The sequence below is a fragment of the Pygocentrus nattereri genome, chromosome 9, assembly GCF_015220715.1.
Source record: "Pygocentrus nattereri isolate fPygNat1 chromosome 9, fPygNat1.pri, whole genome shotgun sequence".
Taxonomy (NCBI): Eukaryota; Metazoa; Chordata; class Actinopteri; order Characiformes; family Serrasalmidae; genus Pygocentrus; species Pygocentrus nattereri.
The window spans coordinates 33,802,253-33,819,240 of NC_051219.1; the positions used below are offsets into that span (position 1 = coordinate 33,802,253).

Sequence of the window (16,988 nt, forward strand, 5' to 3'; positions counted from 1 at the left end):
ATATGGTCTCTGACTTCTGCACAGGAAAATATGAACATGATACAATTCCTACCTGCCATGTTCTCCTTCCTGTGAAAGGTTGGATCTAGTTCCTCTGCTATATTCCTATATTGGTGCTGCTGCCTAAGATGAAAGGGGTAGCTTGTTGAGTGATGTCTGGAGGCAAATTCAGTTATAACTAAAGGAAAGACAATGACTTACGTAGCCATGGCAATGGGGCTGGGAGGTTGATATTCTGGAGAGCATTCCTCGGTAGGAGAGAGAAGTCCCTCTGAGTCTAGCCTCTCTCTCTGCACCTGCAACAGGAGCACGACTTGTGTATACTATACATTACTACGGTGTCACAAACTATTAAGGAATTTTCAATAAGGCCCATAAACATTTATCTGGGAATATAATAGTATACACCGCAACTTCATCTGCCCGAACTTAAAATGAAATCTGAAGCGGAGACAATAACAGAGGCAAAAAACAGAGGATAAACTTTTTTTTTGGATTTTTACCCAATTTTCTTCCCAATTCAGTCGTTTCCAATTCCACCCTCTAGTTAGGACTCCCCCAATCACACGATGCTATCAACGCTAGGAGGGTGAAGGCTAGCACAGGTTTCCTCTGAGACCTCAGAGGCAAATTGTGCTCGCTTGGACTCCCGGCTACGAATGGCTGGTGCATCACCAGGGATCGAACTCTCGATGTCCTGATGACAGGAGCCAACACAGACAGTTGCACCACTCGGGAGCCTGAATAAACTCTTTTTAATGATACGTAGTTTCCTAGACTTGTGTAAAGTATTGGTCATTTTAAAGAAAAAAAAAACTGAACCAGAAGTGTGGACTAAAGTCATAGGACTTCAACTCGCATCAGACTTGAGTCACACATTTGATGACTTGAGGCTCAACAAAATCAAAAAAGTCTTGAACCTGATGACATGAGACCCAAAATAGAAATGTGAAGTCTGGCACTTGGTTACTTTTCATGTGAATGGAGTAGGTGAGCCAGAACTGCATTCAATCTAAATTTGATATAGAGCAACATTGTTGGATGTCTGTTACTAAATTTATGCTTGGCTTGTTTTATTTTGGAAGACAACTAAATTAAGAGAATTCAAGTTCACCTCCATAAGCTCGAAACAAGTGAAGCATCACCAGCATTAATGCTCACTCAGCACCTAAACTACAGTCTTACTGGAAAAACTTACCAGGCGGACGTACCATTTCCTTATGGTACTTAAAAGAAAACACTGAGCTCTATTTCAACTATTTGAATGATTGTACATTTTCCACAAAGCTGAAAATAACTTTTTACTTGCCAGCTTCATATTTAAATTTTCCGTTCCACCTTAAATGGTGCATCAGTAACATTCTGCCTGACACCTGCTGCACAATTTAAGGTGAAACGGAAAATTCGAACAAGAAGACAACTTCAGCTTCGTTCACTGACCATCGTTTTGCTGTATTTTCTGTAAACTTTGTTCAGAGGGGTTGTTTTGGTTTCTGCTGTCACCTAAATTAAATTTAGTTGGCTGAGCTAGTTTTTATTTTAATGCCCATCGTGATCACGCATGCATATTCCCAATAGGTCCACACAACTGAGCACACAGATATTCTATCTCCATAGTCAAACAGTGGCAGTACAATGGGTTGTATTGAAAAGCTCAGTGCCTTTCAACATGGCATGCGCATACAAGGCCACGTCCTAAATCGCCGCTTCATCAAATTTCATTCATGCTTCAGCTGCCTTGGTCAACTGTAAGTGCAGTTATCATGAAAAGGAAACATCTGGGAGACCTGAGGCAGAGGTTTTAGTGAAGGTCTTTTCCTGTTTCCACATGTCCTCTTACACAGGATATTATCACCCAACATCAGTGAATGCTTTCACTTAGGCTCTTGTGTCTAAATGAAAGTGAAAACATGTTCAAAAATCTAGCAGAAACCTTTCCATAAGAGTAGAGGCTTTTGAAGCAGCAAAAGGGCACCAATTTCACATTCATGTCCAAGAAATATTTAATGTTGAACAAGTTTGTGTGGATGTGATGTCCATATACTTTTGGCCATGTCATGAATGTTTTGTAGCTGCAACAAATGTACTAAATGCTGCAGAAGGGCATTGCTACCTGTCTTTCATAGCACCCCTCCAACTCTTGAGACTGTTGCTTAACCTTTATTTCTTGCTTTTGCATGAAGCGAGCAATCTCCTGTTAAAAAAAAAAAGACATTATGATGATTAATGACAAAATATATCTGCACTAAGTCACCGTCTCTCTGCACAAGCTTATTTCTGGATTACTCATCTTAGGAATGCGTACCTCATCTTGAGCAACCTGTGCTACTCTGAAATCTCCTTCTGGATAAGATCTCTGGATATGAGAGGTTGACTGAGGACCCTGAAGATAACAACAAATAAAACAAAGACGTATACGGATCACAGGCTTTTACACATGATTTTCAAGTTAAATCATTGCACCATATCATATTAAAGCAGGGCACAAAGTCAATGCGGCTCTTTGGGCATGCTCAGGCTTGTGGTTTTGCAAATGGAGAAATCATTTGATTGTGTAACGGCATTCTGATTGTGAGCTCTTACGCCTCTGAGAAATCTCTCCTCCTCATCTTGAAGTCTGCGAGCCAGTTCTTCATCCAACAGGACCTGCTCCAGTTCCCCCAGGTCCAGAGAGGCTCCATCCCTCCTCAGCACAGACCCTGTGTAGGAGTTAGCTTAGTAAGTACAAGGCATTGGGGGGAGGGGGGGGGGGGGGTTAACACACAATTCAGCAACAACTGAAAACGGGGATTTCCACAGACCACCAGCATCTGCACTAAAACATAATGAAGACACAATACGGGGGATTATGCATGAGGTCATGCCAACAAAACGAAAACGATGTGGGAAGAGAGTAATTTTTTTTTCTTCAATTACAACCCTTCTTGAATTACGTGACCTTCTTTTACCTTTAGGGGTCGCCACAGTGGATCATCTGCCTCCATCTTGCCCTATCCACTGCCTCCTCTACTTTTACACCAATCATCTCCATGTCCACCTTCACTACATCCATAAACCTTCTCTGAGGTCTACCTCTTCTCCTTCTGCCCGGCAGCTCCATCTCCAACATTCTTTGACCAATATATCCACTATTCCTCCTCAACACATGTCCAAACCATCTCAACCTGGCCTCTCTGGCTTTATCTCCAAACTGCTCCACCTTCACTGTCCCTCTGACCTGCTCATTTCTAATCTTGTCCATCCTTGTCACTCCCAACAAAAATCTCAGCATCTTCATCTCCACCACCTCCAGCTCAGCCTCCTGTCTTTTAGACAGAGCCACAGTCTCCAAACCATATATCATAGCAGGATGCACTACTGTCTTGTAAACCTTCCCTTTCACTCTTGCTGCTATCCTTCTGTCACACATCAGCCCTGACACCCGTCTCCACCAACTCCATCCTGCCTGCACCCTCTTCTTCACCTCTTTTCTACACTGTCCATTGCTCTGAATGGTTGACCCAAGATATTTCAAGTCATCCACCTTTACGACCTCTACTCCTTGCATCTTCACCTTTCCACCTGCCTCCCTCTCATTCACACGCATGTATTCCGTCTTGTCTCTACTGACCTTCATTCCTCTCCTCTCCAGTGCAAACCTCCACCTCTCCAGATTCTCTTCCACCTGCTTTCTACTCTCACCACAGATGAGATCCAAGATACAATGTCATGAGATACAATGTCATCTGCAAACATCATGGGCCATGGAGCCTCCTGCCTGACCTCATCTGTCAACCTTTCCATCACCATTGCAAACAAGAAGGGGCTCAAAGCTGATCCCTGATGTAACCCTACCTTCACCTTGAAACCATTTGTCACTCCAACTGCACACCTCACCACTGTCTCACTATCCTCATACATGTCCTGCACCACCCTAACATACTTTTCAGCTACACCTGACTTCCTCATACAGTACCACAGTTCCTCTCTTGGCAACCTATCATATGCCTTCTCTAGATCCACAAAGACACAATGTAGCTCCTTCTGACCTTCTCTGTACTTCTCTACCAACACTCTCAACGCAAAAATTGCATCTGTGGTACTCTTTCTGGGCATGAAACCAAACTGCTGCTCGCTGATCTGAACCTCTTGCTTAGCCTTGCTTCAACAACTCTTTCCCATACCTTCATGGTGTGGCTCATCAACTTTATACCTCTGTAGTTACTGCAACTCTGCACATCACCCTTGTTCTTAAAAATGGGGACCAGTACACTGATTCTCCACTCATCAGGCATCCTCTCACTCTCCAGGATTTTGTTAAAAAAAGTAAAGCAAAGAGGTCCTAAACATACTATGTTTAGGTTTAGATGTATGTCTTTAGTACCGTCAGTTCACTTTGTTTCTAAGAGAAATTTGTGCTGTTTGATATAGCAGCTCCTCCAGAGATCACAAACTCAGGGCAATTCAAACCACCCACACAACATCTGCAAGGGCTCACAACTTTATCACATTATTTCCAAACATGCAAATTGCACAAGTCCTTCACTATATTGGAAGCATGCATCAAGCTGTGTGCCAAACAGACTGTGTTTTTTTGGTGGTGGTCTTGAGGGTGAAGATAATGATAATGCCAAATTTTTATAAAAGGAAAATTCCATGCTAACTAACATAGGCCTAGTTCAGTCACATTGCCACCAAATGTTCTACCAAAATTTTATTTAAGAGCACTTTATTTGACTTCTTTCCTCATTTCTTTATATCTGACTGAGGCAATATACTACTTATTTTGTATACAAGTAATTTTGTCACATCATTTCAATGTAATATATTGAAAACTCCCTTCGTAAATTTTTTTAAAAAAAGAGTTCAAATCTTGAGTCTGAATGTCTATGTTATTGTTTTTTGTTTTATATTATATATATATATATATATATATATATATATATATATATATATATATATATATATATATATATATATATATATATATATATATATACACACACACACACACACACATATACATACATACATACATACATACATATATATATATATATATATATATATATATATATATATATATATATATATATATATATATATAAATAAATAAGTGATTATATTATGACAATTGTGGAGAAATGCCTTTTGACCTACATGTTTTGTTCTAAGCGAAAGTAAGTTAATATGTCAGAGAACAGAGAACAAACCTCTGCAAATTTGAATGCAGAACTGTTGTTTGCTGAATTACCATACTGAAAAAAAGGTAATCAAACATAAAATGTGGTCTGTGCAAAATCAATGTTAAAGAAATGTAAGTTTATTCCTTGTAGAGGATGTACTGACTTATTCATACTTTCAATTAGAAAATCAAAACATGCAATATGAAGTGGGTTATGTAAACTTTTGCACACAACTGTAATGACAGTATAATTTCAGACAAATCAATGCACAGACATACTAACAAATCCAGAATAATGTAACCAAGACAGGAGCCCACAAGTACAGGGAGCGGAGAACAATGAATCAAAGGAAAATCATGGAAGAATTTGATCACTGAGATGTGAACAAAAGTGATGAAAGTCAAAGAGTATACACTTCTATTTCATGTCAGAATCTGTAAGGAGAGAAAAGAGGCCATCCAGAGAGAAGAGATAATCAAGAAAAAGATTTCACCAAGCAGAGTTCTACTCATTGTAAGTGCTAATTAATGGAAGATCAAAGTCAAGAACCATCCCCGAAACACGCAGAGGGGCACGCAAGCAGAACTAGATCGGAACTTTTGGATTGGAGATGATTGAGAGGAATGAGCAGATGAAGAGAGATCATTGCAGAACCACAGGCTCACTCGGGCATTAGGGGGATTTGGGGCAGAATTTTGTTACCTGCTCCGGGAGAGCGCTCTCTGCAGGCCAGACTGAGGCTGCGCTGGGGGAGTCTCCGCACCCTTCTCTCCTCCCCCCTCCTTTCCCTCTCCACCTCCTCTTCTTCAGAGCTTGAGCTCTCCTCCTCATCACCTTGCCAAACCCGTCTTTCCCTATGGTTACCATTGTAATGTCTGCTTTCCGTAGCCTGCCATACCCTCTCCTCCCTGAGGGAGTGAGCTCTACGCCTGTGCTCACCTCGAACCCCACGGCTGTCTCTTTCCCACTCTTCCTCCTCCTCTCTTACTCTAAACTCCTGCGAGGGGGAGCTTTCAAAGTGCCTTCCTCCATTAGCCTGCTGAAGCTCACCATAGTTATAACTTGCTCTCCTGCCTACCTGAAAATCGCCATGGCGGATGTTCCTCACCTGAGCGCTCTGCTGAAAACCCTGAGGATGAGTTTGATACTGGACACCATTAGCAGTGGTGGGGTACACTTGACTATAACCCCTTACAGGATAGGAACTCGCAGTGTAGCTCCCTAATTCTCGCTCTCTAGTGCCACCATGGCTGCCATCAAATGTTCTTTGACTTTTGCTATACCTGTTACGGCCCCTTGCATCATCCTGAAAGTGGACATGTCTCTGGCCATCCCCTGGTCTGGAGTCGCTACAGCTACTGTTATAGTGCCTCACTCGCCTTCCATCTGACCTCACACTTCTACTGTCACTGTATTCTGAGACCCTTAAGCTTTGTGTTCTGCTCGCACATTCGCCTTGCCACGTTCTGCTGGAAGCCTCTCTCACGCTACTATGGCGGCTCAGTCTCTTATCCCGGCCACCATGCTGATTTGGAGCCTGCTTACGCTGACTGAAGATTCTTTCAAGCCTGTAAACGGGCTCAAAGAGTTCATCATCGGAACTGCAGCTCAGGTAGCCCTGCACGCTCAAGTCATTCTTTATGAGCCGGACAACATCACCCCACCCGCCCTGAAAGTGGCCAGTCCTGCTACTTTGGCTTATAGAGCTCCTGCGGTCCTCTTCTAAGTGGCTGCTCTGACTTACAGAGCCCCCGTCTTCCTGTCCCAGATGGCTACTCTGACTTACAGAGCTCCTGTGTTCCTGTCCCAAATGGTTTCTGCGAGGTGGCTCATAGATGGGCCGACATCTCTGTTTTAAACCGTCACCATAGTCCTGTGAAACATGCCTCCTGCGTTCACAGCGTTCCTCCTCATAGTCTGAGGTGGAGGGAGATGGGGAGTAGGCCCTGCTGTGTGAAGCCCAGTCACACTGCTCTTCCTCCTCGCTGACAAGGGGGCGAGCAGGCCGAAGTGCGTTTCGTAGGGCAGGAATGGTGGTGTTCTCTTTTGCCGAGCAAAAACATGCAAACATAAGGCAGGAGGGTGGAGGAGTAGGTTAGTTGTTAAGCAAATGCAGTCACTGGTGCCAAGCAACACATAAGATACACAAAGTGAAAATGGGCAATTAGCAGTTAGAAATTCATCATGTGTCATCAAAATACATGAAAATAAAAGAAAGACAAGAAAAAAAAATGCCTTCACTGACCAACTGAACTTCAAACTGGGTGCAAGTGTCTATAAAATGTCACAGTAAAAGACCAACTTCTGCTATAAAGCACAGTTCAGTGAAATTGGGCAGGGTTAACAACTGAAGCAGAAGAAAGACACGAAACATGCAAATGTCAGCTAAAAACATCATAGCAGCAAGAGAAAGTTTGCCTTTTTTTGCAGAAGCTAAAAATATGCACAGCACATAAACACTAACTTAATCCTGCTATAAATACGGACAGCTGCCATTAAAAAGGGAACAGTTTAACTGGCCTTAAAGGGTCAGCGTTTCTAAGTCACAGTAGACTTTTGTGCTTACAATGCTCAAGAGAAAACAATAATTATAAATAATACTGCTGAACAGGCTTGTGGAACTACATCAATTAACATAAATTCAATTCAGTTAAGTGGAATTTGATCAGGAGTGCCAAAACATCTGGGTGGGACCAGTGCAGAGTTAGTGGTAGGAAGAGAGCCAAAAAAGACAAAATAGTAGAGAAATAAATAAATAAACTTACTTTTTTTACATTACTCTATATTTTGTTACAAAAACACTTAAAAACACAGCTTTAAAACAGAATGTAAGAAGTTACATAAAGTATAAAAATGTGTTTAATCTCAATTATTGAGGGGATGGGCCAAGTCAAACATCCTCACAGGCATCCCTGAACTTGAATAAACAATTTTCTGAACTTATCAGTGACCCCATCGTATGAAAGTCAGATGACACAATGATGAGCAGTCATTTGAGGGAAGAAAACATGTGACAAAAGCCACAACCTGCTTAGTGGTTTTCTGTGTGAGGGGGTGGTGATTAAATAACCCGGCTACTTTATGCTCCACATGGGACTCCTGAGTTTCCCTAACAAATGTAGGGCACCATTTAAATTTAGAGCAGAGCTTCTGAATTGAAGAGAGGAGAGGTGGAGGCGTCACAGGCAGGAGAGAGCTTTGATCCCAGCACTGTGTGGGTTTTTGGTCATTCAGTGTAGATCACATACGTGATCTTATAACACACGCTGAAGAGCCACATCAAAGTCATGATGGCCTATTAGGCAACCGGGCATACGCACCCCTACCACTCAAGCCTTTCTGACTTAGATGGTGTCAAGAACTAGAAGATGAAATTTTGTCAGAGATAGCACATAACAGCAATTAAGAAAAAGAGAGGTGAAGTAAACAACAGTTATACCTCCTATATCGGTCCTGCGGCAGCTGGTCTGCTGTCGGACAAGCAACTCTTCCTCTTCCTGGATTCGCTTCGCTATTTCCTGTATTAAATAACCAACAGAGTGAAACAGTGCCTTGCGAGTGGGTACTTGCGTAATTTAAATAAACACAAAATTTATGAACTAGAAATGTCAACATTACATTAACAATCAAGTCATCTATTGTTTATTTTGACAATTAATTGGGTAATCATAGTTTTAAATCCAAAAATTAAATAAATGTAAAAATATCTTATAAAGATTCATAATAAATAAAAGAAAATACAAAAAAGTATCAAATACTGAGTCAAACAAATATAACTATTAGTGAGTAGTTTGTAATGTTTAAATCCACATTGTTTAAGTTTTTAACAACTGTAAAACCAAAAAAACTTCAAAAACACACACGCATGCATATAAAACATACATACATACATACACACACATATAAATAAAAAACACACGCATATATATAAAACACACACACACGCATATATATAAAACATACAAACACACACGCACACACATATATATAAAACACACTCACACACACACACACACACACACACACACATATATATATAAAACATACATACATTCACACACACATATTTACTGTGAAAGTACTACACATATATATATATATATATATATATATATATATATATATATATATATATATATATATATATATATAACTTTATCTTTTTAAAGATGTTGTTTTTAAATCAAACATTTGAGTTTGGGTCATTGTCAGACCCCTAATATGAATCAATACAGCTTTCATTTTACTCCTAATGGGTACATTTTGTGTTGTGAACATGATTATTAAAACCATAAGAGCAAGCTTCACTACAGAGATCTTAATCAAAAGCTTAGTGAGCGAGAACTTTGCCCATCTTACACAGCAAACACAGAGTGATTGACCTTAAATAGTCTTCTCATGATGGTGCTTGAGAAGACGTTTTTGTGGTTTAGCTACTGTAAAAAAAAAAAAAAAAAAAAATACACACACTACACTCACCCACACGCGCACACTTCATTTCTCACCCCCCCCACATCACGCAGCAGACGTCAACAGTGGAAATTCCACTGAGAATATGAAAGGGTCAAAGCCTTTGCTTGTCTTGCATTTCAAGCCCACCTGGCTGAGAAGCCAAATGAATTGCTAAATGGGCCTTGTACCACCAAAGTGGGCAATGTATGAGGGAGGTGAGACACTGAACTGAATGACTAGGACTTTCCACCAAGTTTCCATTATATTTTTACATTTACAGTAAAAATCTGGCAAAAATTGAAAAACAGGCCCCAAAAAAATTTTTCATGCTGTGAAAAGTTTTGCTGTTACTTAATATCCTTTAATTCAAACAAGCCTCTTTTGAAATCAAAAGATCAGAAAAGTACACAAGGACTTGGTAGAGACATGAGACAAAAACCAACAGCTATTAAAAGGAAAGCATTTACAATGAAACTGGACTCATATTGGCATTAGCATATAATTGCTTAAAAAAGGATCAGCATTGGACAGACGTTTACATTAAGATTTCAAACTGATATGTGATATCATTTTTGGGCAGAGTGTTTAGGTGACGATGGGCTACTGCTTTATAACGTACGATTTTATTAATTTTACCAAAGTTTTAACCCACTACAGATACGTGCTGCATTTTTATGTAATGCCAATCTAAGCAGGTTTATCCCCAGTTTATAGATGTTCTAAATGGTTACGTACCAGCATGGACAGAAATGAAAAAGAAAAACACACTGTCAAATGACAAGGTTCGGTGATTTTCTAAGTGAAAATGAACACATCCTCTACAGAAAACACACTTAAAAATGGCATTTTTAAAACACAATTTACTGCACAGTTTCTATGTATTTGCTGCGTTTAACATATTGAGAAGAACAGACAAAATATAAAATGTGCCATAACCTTTGCACATGCCACATGATATGTCTTTTCTTCCCAATATATTGAATTTGGCAAATAAATAATAACTTTGCTCTAAAATGTGCAAAAGTGTGTCTCTGTAGAGGATGTGTTAGCTTATTTAACACATGGGGGCCTGGGGAAGACCTTCTCTGGCTCCTGTAAGTGGGATCCTCCCTTTTTTGTGTGGGAGGGGAAAAGGAAAGGAGTCACTTACAGAAGTGAAAGCGGCTTCTTTCAACATTCAATTTTCCAAGATTTTTTTCGAAAGCATTGCTGAAAACACTTACTTTGATGAGAAGTTTAAAATGTGGTCCAAAAACAATATAAAGCTGTGAATGAAAGGATATGATGCAACCAAGAACTGAAACTAAACACATCCACAAGATGGCAGTATAGTAGAACAGAAGACCTCTGCCTCTATAGAGACCTTTAGACTGCCAGCGACTAAGCAGATCAGGTACATTCATAAGGAGGATGGCAAACCAGGCATTATGCCTACACGGATTTCTCAAGATAAATCACTACATGATCATAAAACCAATGTGCAATTTAACTGATAAAAAGTTCACTAATGAATAGCTCCAAATTAGCTCCAGAGCTAAACTGCTCTGAACATCACTAACCTACATGAGCCACATTTACATTACATTATACCATACAACACATTCAGAACAGATGCTGAACCCTCAATATACAGTGCTGCAGAAAAGTCACAGAGCACCCTACATTTATTTAAGTTCCAGTAGGGCTGGTCAATATGTGGCACTACTTTGTCTCTTCCAATTTATCAGATGTCTGAAAAAACATATCGTAACAGACTGTGTATGATGAAAAGTTCTTAAAGTATCTTGATACCACATTTTTGGCATGTTACCCATCTATAATTTCCAGTCAAAATGGCCACTGGGAATAAGTTAATTATTAAAACAGAAGCTTCAAAGACAGAAGTTCAAAAATTATTTGAAAAATTCTTAAAAGTAAATGAGAATCCTAATAACCGTGTGAGACCTGGCTGATCACCAAAACTGTCACCAACAGACAAACAGTACAGTGTGAGAGATCAGAGAGCATCAAGCTCCACTTTTGCTTCAGATCTGAAAAAAAAATCTACAAGTTTTTGTATCCATCCTTCAACTGTGAGAAGGAAAAGGAACAATGCACTGTCCACCCCTGAGCCCAGAGCTCAACATCACTGAATGTGTCTGGGATTACTTGAATTGTGAGAAGCAGAAAATGTAACCAACCTTTAAGATTGAACTTTGGAGATGTGGAAAATATCCCTGCATATCTTTCATAACGTCAAAGCAAGACTACTGAAAAGATGTAAAGATGGAATTCAAAGAATGGACACCACAAATTTTGAAAAGTAAATTTTGCTCTTTTCACAGACATCGAGAAATGAATAACTTGTACTGTGCTGTAATGGCTGTTTAGGCTGCAAATTAAATAAATGGATGATGGTCTCTGATTTCGCACAGTACTCTAACTCTGATCATTTTACTTGGCAGTGAATAACCCTCTCCATGACCAGAAAATTAGGAGATGCATCCACGCAGGAAGACTTGAAAACAGGAAGTTTAGAACCACCAAAAAGGGTTCTGCTGTTGTTACACAATGTTAAGCTTGTAATAGTAGAAGAACTCTTTTGGTGCTATACAGAACCAAACACCACATATACTTCACCTACCTGAACAGCCATTTCACCAAGCAAAGAAACATTTAATCATGAATTGATTTGAATTGATAGAACTCCTGGTTCCAAAATGAACTGCTACCTTTATTAAAGAACCCTTGATGTACCATCTTTTATAAGAGTGTTCTTTCTGAACAAGATCTGCCTCACTTTGGGGAGCCTGGCCTGTTTACTACAGCAGCAGGGTCTGTGTGCCAACATAATGGAAAACTGGAGGAGAGAAAGCGGCGAGTTGGCGAACCCCTCGTCATCCGGCCTAAAAAAAAATGCTGAGATATGCTAGAGGACTTTACTTTACTTTCAGGCTGTGCCCCAATGTGCCTAGCCCTCATTCTCAAATTGCCCTTTAGCACTGCACTGTAAACGCAGAATAAAGCACACCAACAAAGACAATCTTAAAGCCATTAATACCCAGGGGAGCCTTTACTGCACACTGGATGGGCACAGACTCAAGAGGTCTGACTCACAGCTCAGAGGCCCCACAAGCCAAGTCAACCTTCATCAAGGAGCACTTCTAATGAGAGAGGTTTAATGTTTTAAACAGTTAGCCTGGCTGGGTGAGCATAATCTGCTGAAGCTGCAATGTTCCTGTCTGCTCTGGTCCCTGCCTGAAAGGGCAGCAGGCAGAGGAGCATGGAGAGATGGTATTTAGATGACACAGCCAGGTGGCACTGGAGCTTTAATTAACAGAAGACAGCAGGGCTGTAAATATCTATAATTAATACAGTAGAAGAAAGAGGCCCATCAGCGGCAAAACACATAAACAGTCCTATAAAAATGCTGTAAAATTACACACAGCACAGAATTCTGTCCACATGTACTTACTTGATTATGCCTGTTGGCGTTAAAAGTTGAGTTTTCACAATAGTGTTGTTGCTATGCCACACTTAGACTAACAGGTCATCACAAGACTTAACAGGTCATCACATATAGCCTTAAAGGCCTACATTCTGCATTTCTTTCTTTTTTTTTCTTCTTCACCCTGGCGACCACATATGACCTTTGTGTGGTTTTCTGAACCATAAGCATTTTATATGAACATTTTCAACTTTTTTTTTATCCCTTTCAATTTAACAGGCTGTTACTGTGCTAATTCTGATCTGATTGGCTGCCTAGTTGAGACTCAAATACTTCTAACTAACATGAATGGGCAGGACATAAGTAATGAAAATTTGACTTCTACACCCAAATAGTTCAACACATTTCCAAACAGGGAGCTGTCTGGTCTATTACTCTCTTACTCATATAATGCATTATATGGGTGTGGAACCCATTACTTAAGATCTATGTAGTGCACAGCAGAGAGTAGGGAGCCTTTAGAGATTCAGTCTTAGATAAAAGAAAACACCTTAAGGGCTGGAAGCCGCCGAGCCAAGTTTCATAACTTGTTCTTAATTAACAAATCAACATTCACTCTAATCTCTGAAATCTCGTCAGTCTTTTGTGGAAGCAGATGGCATAGAGACGGCAGCCAAACAACTTAGTGTTTGCTAGCCAAGCCAACTCCATGAAGATCTGCATTCCTTCTGAGGCAAGACTCCCTGAGACCAAGACCAAAATGGTAGCAAGCACTGACCACCTTCACTTTTATAGCTGAAACAGAGCTTTCTTTTCTCATACATGTGTCTGAAGGAGAATGTCACCAATTTCTGAAAAGATTCTGCTAATACAATTGTTCAGATTCAGGCATTTAGAGTGGCTTGATGTGAAATACTGCACTGTAGAAAATTGTACTGACTTTTCTTTACAGTGGCTGTGATAGGAACCAAGTGTTGTGGTGTGTGTTGTGAGATTTTTATTTACTACCCAAAACAGCCGATGAACCTAGACGCGTCTTCTGAGAGGGAAAAAAAACATCTTAGGCCAAAACCTTTTCACAAAACTACTAAAGCCTTGCTGTCTCAGGCATTGAGTAGCATAAATCTGTCTTATGTAACAATTTACTGTAAGATGCTATCGCCACCACTGTGAACAATTTGGACTTCTCAATGTGGAGCATTGAACATCAAAACCACTCTGAATGACTTGTCTTAAGACTGACATTATTTATGCAGGCATTTTGAAGAATTAGGCGTCCCTCCTTGAAGATCCGATCATTTGAAGTAAAAAATTAATAAATAAATAAACAAAAGCTGAAAAACAGATTTATTTGTGTAAAATGGCGATGGAAAGAAAAGGGTTGACTGAATAGAATCATAAATGCAGAGAAATAAAATCTGCATCTGCTTTGGTTTTGGGACAGTAGTCTGACTCACAGTATGTTTGGTTTGATGTGAGGCGCAGGGAAGTACATCTGCCTATAGTCTAGTCCAGACAGATGAAGGACACACCCATGGCTGTTGCATCACTTTAAGTTGATGAAAATGAATGCTTTCCTTCCATTTGTATATTCAAAGAGAGAAATACGGCAGAAACACTTTAGTCCTGGATAGGAAAATGAAAAGCTGAAGTGAAGGTTATGTTTTGGTGGTAGTCTTCATCAAGTAGCATTGTATAGCCTATGTTTAGGTCCGCTAATCAGAAGCTGTGTTGTTTTTCAACGATATTCTGACAGTTAGCTCTTGGTGCAGCAAAGCATCCATGAAAAGAAGAGAGAGAGAGAGAGAGAGAGAGAGAGAGAGAGGGAAAAAAAAAAAAAAAAAAAAAAAAAAAAAAAATCACATTTAGTGCCTTCTACCACTGATTGCACTCTTTGTTTCTGCTGCTGAAAAAACATAACGTTTGACTGTCAGTAGGACATGGGTCCATGAGTTTCAAAAGGGCCCATATTCTACATTGCTCATATTTGTTTTTTTGCTTCTGAGGTCTACTTACAATGTTTGTGGGGTTTTCCAGCCTCTCTTTATCCCTTAGAATTCAACAGGCTCTTTTTGCTACTGTGCCTCTGAGACTGACTTATGTAAATGATGCTGGCTTAATGCCAGATATATGTACACATGTATGTAAATTCAAAACAGGCTGTTTTTGTGGCTTAGTTTCCATATATGGACTGCATGGAGAGGGGAAAAACAACACAACCACACAATTTCGTGCTCCCCACCTCAGCCACCACATATTAAAGAAGCAAAAATACACATTTTTTGATCAAACAATGCAAGTAAATCAGTGCAGTTCACTTTAGTCTAATAAACTAGAAATGAAGCATAACGTGTTGGTCTACCCATACATCTTTCTTTTTATAGAGTGCAGCGGAGCATATCTGGAGTCAACTGCTGTAAATGTTTGGCTTGCCATTTAAAGAGAATGCCTGTTGTCTCTGGTGACCTTTTCCAGCACTACAACTGCAGTGGCACAGATTTCTGGCTATCTGTATACATCAACTCACTGGTGCTCATTAATTATGGATTTATAAGGTATGTAAAACCCTATTCAAGCAGAATTAAGTTTTCCCTGTGAGCTACGTATTTTAAGATTGCTGATGGGATCTGTGATTTAAATCTAGTATGAATCCAAAATGTGTGCAGTTTGTGCAGTTCAACTGTAATAAATTAAGTAAGTGAATTACCTTCTGTAATTGGTTGGCTCACATTAATAGGAGTCCAGCTCAAACTGACCTTATGCTAATGGCATAACATAATGCCCTAAAAGACACTGCTGTGTGGTGTGTTGCTATTATAATTGAGTGTAGTACCCATCTAAGTTACGATACATCAATCCAGCCTATCTGCAATAACTAGAGGAAATTCTCTTACAATATACATTACACCACCTCCCCTGGTGATACCACCCAGATCAAATAGTACTTAAGAGTGTGAATGAGGAGCCATGGAAAAGTTAGACACTGAAATACCTCATCCTCTGCTTCCCTCCTCCGAGCTTCTTCTGCACATCGCTGGAGCTCCTCCTGAATCCTGCGGGCATATTCTGAATCCTGCTCTTCCCTGCATTTAAGAAAGAAAATCAATGTTTTTCACACAGCAAAGACTTTCTGGATTACATTTTTACCAAGGTCAGTTCTAGAGATGGCTAATTTAGGCCAAGTCTTGTGTGTTACAAAGGTACAGAGCATCCAGCAAATAATTTCACATGAAAATGCTTTGATGCCTTTGACAGCATGTCCTCTTCTCTAATGGAGTGACTGCAAACAACTAATATCAGTGGTTTCAAGAGGTGATTTTGCAGAAAATGACATGTATCCTTACAACTGCTGCGTAGTCTGGTGATGGAGCACATAGGCACTTTGCTGTTCCTCGTCTTGCAGCCTCTTGGCTACACGGATGTCATTCTGAACCAGCTGACTCCTTTGTACATTTGAACTGTAGTACTGTTCAACTGTAACACCACAGATCAGATATTGTTTGTTACCTTATCACTTATCACTTATTACATTGGCAGACTATTTATTAGTTTAACAATTTAACAGTTAACATGATCAAAAATATGAAGCTTAATTGTTTACTATACATAATATACAACAACTGAATACATACTGAGGATGGATGAACATGCAGCAGGTATGAATAAAATTTTAATCTTGTTTACATGATACTATACTACCTTTAAGAAAAATTCCACAAAATTTCTGCATACTTAAATGGTCAAGCTGCAAACAAATCCATTCAGAGTTGCCCGATGTCAGAATTGATCTCTGTGGCAGCAACAGGAACCAGACAAAATTAATGCCTCTAAAAGCTCCATCATAAAATATTATTACTTTAAATATTTATGAATATATGACTGCTGCCCAAGTCGTTGTTTTACAAGAGTTTTTGAAGTACATGCAGATTAAATGGTATGTGCAG

At 39.8% G+C, this 16,988-nt stretch overlaps 1 protein-coding gene across 4 annotated transcripts in view; it reads right to left on the minus strand.

The window, feature by feature from the left end:
- The window catches only part of ccdc187 (coiled-coil domain containing 187), a 30,380-nt gene that overhangs the window by 1,968 nt on the left and 11,424 nt on the right, over positions 1-16,988 (minus strand). For 3 of the 4 annotated variants that reach the window (XM_017708578.2, XM_017708563.2, XM_017708569.2), the window contains 9 exons: positions 16,389-16,518; positions 16,037-16,127; positions 8,605-8,683; positions 5,868-7,208; positions 2,584-2,699; positions 2,306-2,383; positions 2,114-2,194; positions 202-296; positions 53-123 (listed from right to left, as the gene is read on the minus strand). In XM_017708578.2, the coding sequence (XP_017564067.1) occupies positions 53-123; positions 202-296; positions 2,114-2,194; positions 2,306-2,383; positions 2,584-2,699; positions 5,868-7,208; positions 8,605-8,683; positions 16,037-16,127; positions 16,389-16,518 (2,082 nt within the window). The remainder of the gene's footprint in view (positions 1-52; positions 124-201; positions 297-2,113; positions 2,195-2,305; positions 2,384-2,583; positions 2,700-5,867; positions 7,209-8,604; positions 8,684-16,036; positions 16,128-16,388; positions 16,519-16,988) is intronic. The other variant, XM_037541352.1, reaches the window with a different exon arrangement.